The sequence below is a fragment of the Orycteropus afer genome, unplaced genomic scaffold (assembly GCF_000298275.1).
Source record: "Orycteropus afer afer isolate SDZICR_OR568_19922 unplaced genomic scaffold, OryAfe1.0 scaffold00110, whole genome shotgun sequence".
NCBI classification, from domain to species: Eukaryota; Metazoa; Chordata; class Mammalia; order Tubulidentata; family Orycteropodidae; genus Orycteropus; species Orycteropus afer.
In genome coordinates this window covers 758,000-761,452 of record NW_006921697.1, presented here as the reverse complement: position 1 = coordinate 761,452, position 3,453 = coordinate 758,000, and the positions used below count along the sequence as shown (strand labels likewise).

General features: G+C 38.4%; 1 protein-coding gene across 1 annotated transcript in view; it reads right to left on the bottom strand.

Moving 5' to 3' along the window:
• Positions 1–1,661, bottom strand: part of SPINK14 (serine peptidase inhibitor Kazal type 14 (putative)) — a 5,542-nt gene extending 3,881 nt beyond the window's left edge. Inside the window, exons 1-2 of the mRNA XM_007943648.1 lie at positions 1,592–1,661; positions 705–742 (exon numbers count right to left, since the gene is read on the bottom strand). Of these exons, the coding sequence (XP_007941839.1) occupies positions 705–742; positions 1,592–1,661 (108 nt within the window). The remainder of the gene's footprint in view (positions 1–704; positions 743–1,591) is intronic.
• Positions 1,662–3,453: the final 1,792 nt, after the last annotated feature.

The following is a 3,453-nucleotide window of genomic DNA, read 5'->3' as shown; positions in this document are numbered from 1 at the left end:
AATAATGAGATAAAAGATTAAAGTGCAATTTTTTTTCAAAGTGAAGAGATATATTGATCCAAATGTACACCAAAATGAAAATGATTAATCTCTCTTTCATCCTTTCTCTCAATTGCCAAACATTTATTAATTTCAAAACGTGCCCCATGCTGGAACACACTGCCATCGAGTCAAAGAGTCGGGAAAAATGAAAAAGGAACCTTATTCATTTTACCCTCATTCAAATTGCCAACAAAATTTGAGGCCCTGTTCAGAGATTTCCTATTCCTTTTTATTTTCCTTCATTCATATCCTAAAGATTGCTTTCCTTATTCCTGACTCACACTGGCATTCCCTGCATATGTCAGGGCATTTAGGAACATTCCCTCCAGCTATTGTCTGCACTGAATATTGAGTTCTCTGGGAGCAGGAACTGTGTGATGCCCAAGTTTGTAGGCTCTTAGGAACCTGCCATGCACCTGGCAATTATTATTGCCCATGAAAGTTTTCTGGGCACTATTAGGTTTCTCTGGTGTACACATGACTCATCTAGCTTTGGTTCCCAGTTTGTTCTGGGCTCCTGTGACTGCAGTTTATCTATCACTTCATGTCATGGGCCTTGATAAATATTATGGATGTCCTTCCTGCAATGAGATTCTAAAATAGCACTTCCAAGGAAAACTCAGGTTAGAATTTTGATCCTGGGAAATATAGTGGGAGAGAACCTTAAAAGGTCCACATGGTGGCCACCATTCTTGATGTCCTAAAACCATAGCATAAGTTAAAATAGTTAGAAAGTTGAATTTCTGGTAAAGTAAGCTTACATCTATTAGTAAAATAAGTGCTTTGATTTGTTACCAGGGAAGCTTACAATAATTAAAAATATGATTTAATTTCTATATACATTGATGCTTTCTTATTGAAAATATGGAACATCTCTCCTACTGTTGGTAGGTATGGCAAAAGATTAACTAGATGCATCATTACTGTAATAAGTGTTGCCAGTCCAGTGTACCAAATAATTCCCTATAGTTATTATTATTATTATTATTATTATTACCCTGGGATTAACAGGATTCAACATAGGAAAGAAATCAAGAAATGCTAGAACTAAAAATAATCTTTTAGCCTCATCTGATATTCCAAAAAGGAGATAGAGTCTGACTAGATCCAGGAATTCATGGTAAATACGCAAACTAATTCCTTAGTCCTTGAGGTTAAGTTTCTTTATAACAAGGTACATAACTTCTCTACGATAGGGCACAGAGTATAAGGATCAATTCAAATAGATGGGGACACATTTTCAAAGGTTCTGAGTTATTGAAACATGCTCTGGTTTAGGCACATTGCAGTTACTTTCACATGCTACCTCAATGATTCATCCAAATCTGTTCCTTTCTCTGCATGTAATAGATCAGGAAATTAAGGTCCGTATTGATTGGAAAAACTATTTGGTGTCTAACTTTTTGTCTATCTCTATTTAGATATAGATCTATAGATATGGTAAAATCATTCATTTAAATAATTTTTTATTTGATGGTTCTTTTGCATTAAAAGGTCAGAGCCCACAAATCAACCTCACATGTCAACCAGGACCAGCCAAATTACTTACCAGAAAGTGCCACATAATGCATCAGGATGAAGAATAAAAGCAAGCAGATCACTGGGAAAGAGTTAGCCATTTTTCTTCCTGTGTGTTCTTAGAAGGATGCTTTGAGATACTGTCTCAGACTGTTGTACTCTAGCACAATCAGGTAAAGCAAAGACAATCAGGGTATTAAGAACATTTTTGAAATGAATACTCAAGTCTAGTCTGTTCCTTGCATCCTCTATATACTTCAAGTGGAAGATTTATTCCACCTTTCCCTAAGAAAAAAAATACTTAGGAAAGGTTTATATGTAAATAGACAAAAGAAAAATATAGATTTGTGACAACTTAAAAAAAAGTAAATCAAAAGTTATTCAAAAGACCAAAGTAAATTAAAATTTCCTCTACTATTTTAGTGTAAAGTTATTTTATGATGTATTGAAAAGATAACTCTTTATATGAAGGTTCACATAAATTTATTGTCTGAGAGACTACAATAAAAATAACAGGGCTACTGAAAAACAAAAAAAAAAAGTCAAACTCACTGCCATGGAGTTGTTATCTGACTCATAGCCACCCCTCCTTGGGTTTCTGAGGTGGTATCCCTATGGAAGTAGATTGCCCAACTTTCCTTCTGAGGAGTGGCTGGTGGGTTTGAAAAGCCACCTTTCTGGTTAGCAGTCAAATGCCTTGGGCACTACAGGAAAAGGTTTTCAGTAGAGAAATTAAGTCTCTACTGGCTTCTGAGGCACAGAGTAAATTTGAGTTGAAGGCATAGATTTCTCAGATTCCAGGCATGGTAATAAGTATGAAAACCTTCTGATTTTGAATGCTAGAAATGTTTGGGATATCATCAGAGAGCTCAGGGTGAAAAATAATTTTGCACTGTATCATACGAGCCACAAAGCTACCTTAATCCAGATAGAAAAAGAGAAAAGCCAGTGAACCTGTCTTCTTTCTGGAATTCTTTTCCTTGTAGCAGCCTTCAGAGACCAGGAAATGACATTTGTAAGTTCTAGGGCCTGACCAAGGACCGCATTTCATTCTCCCTGTCTGCTAAAACTAACAAAAGTGGCATGATCCTCTCTATGTCTGTTAGGTCTTCATCTGCTTTGCCACATTTATCAATAAGTAAATAAGATATTTACTGATATCTTATGGTGTAAAATGTTACTTGTGACTCTAAATGTCTCCAAAATCCTTTATTCCCAAGCTAAGTTGGAGGGTACTGGCACAAAACCCAGGGCAGCCTATTTTGCCTGCTCCTGAGACATTCTGCAATACCAAGCTTGTGCTATGCACATACCACCACATTCTCCAATCTTCCCTATACTCCCCAGAAAAGCAGTAAAAACTGGGCAAGCCAGCTGCAGCCAGAGGCCTAACCTAAGATACCTGGTGCCTACTCTCCCCACCTTCTATCACTGTGCTCAAGTTTACCCACCTCACAAAGAAGAGACAGGAATGAGAACTGCAAGGTGATCTTTTGTGACTCTGCCTCTCCACAGAGAAGTGTGTTAAGGCCTCAAGAAAGGATAGACTGACTACAGCTCAGGAGAGAAAATGCACTGAGGCATTTTGTGCTAGGCAGAGCAGACCCTGGGAGGCCCATAATTTGGGTTGAAACAAGGTCAAACCTCAGCAGGGGGTGTGTGGAGCACAGAACTATGTGGAAGATTTGAGACGGCTTGGGGGTGGGCAGATAGCTGAAGAGGCTGTGATGCCAGAGAAGCGATATCATGAAGAAGCCTGCCCTAGCATGAAAGAGTGACATGTTCCACACAATAATTAGGACTTTTGGCCAAAGTGAGAAATGCGTGGAAACAGCAGAGGAAGAGAAGGCTGAGGAGGAGGTTGCAGTGCCAGAGGAGGTCCTCAGATGTCTT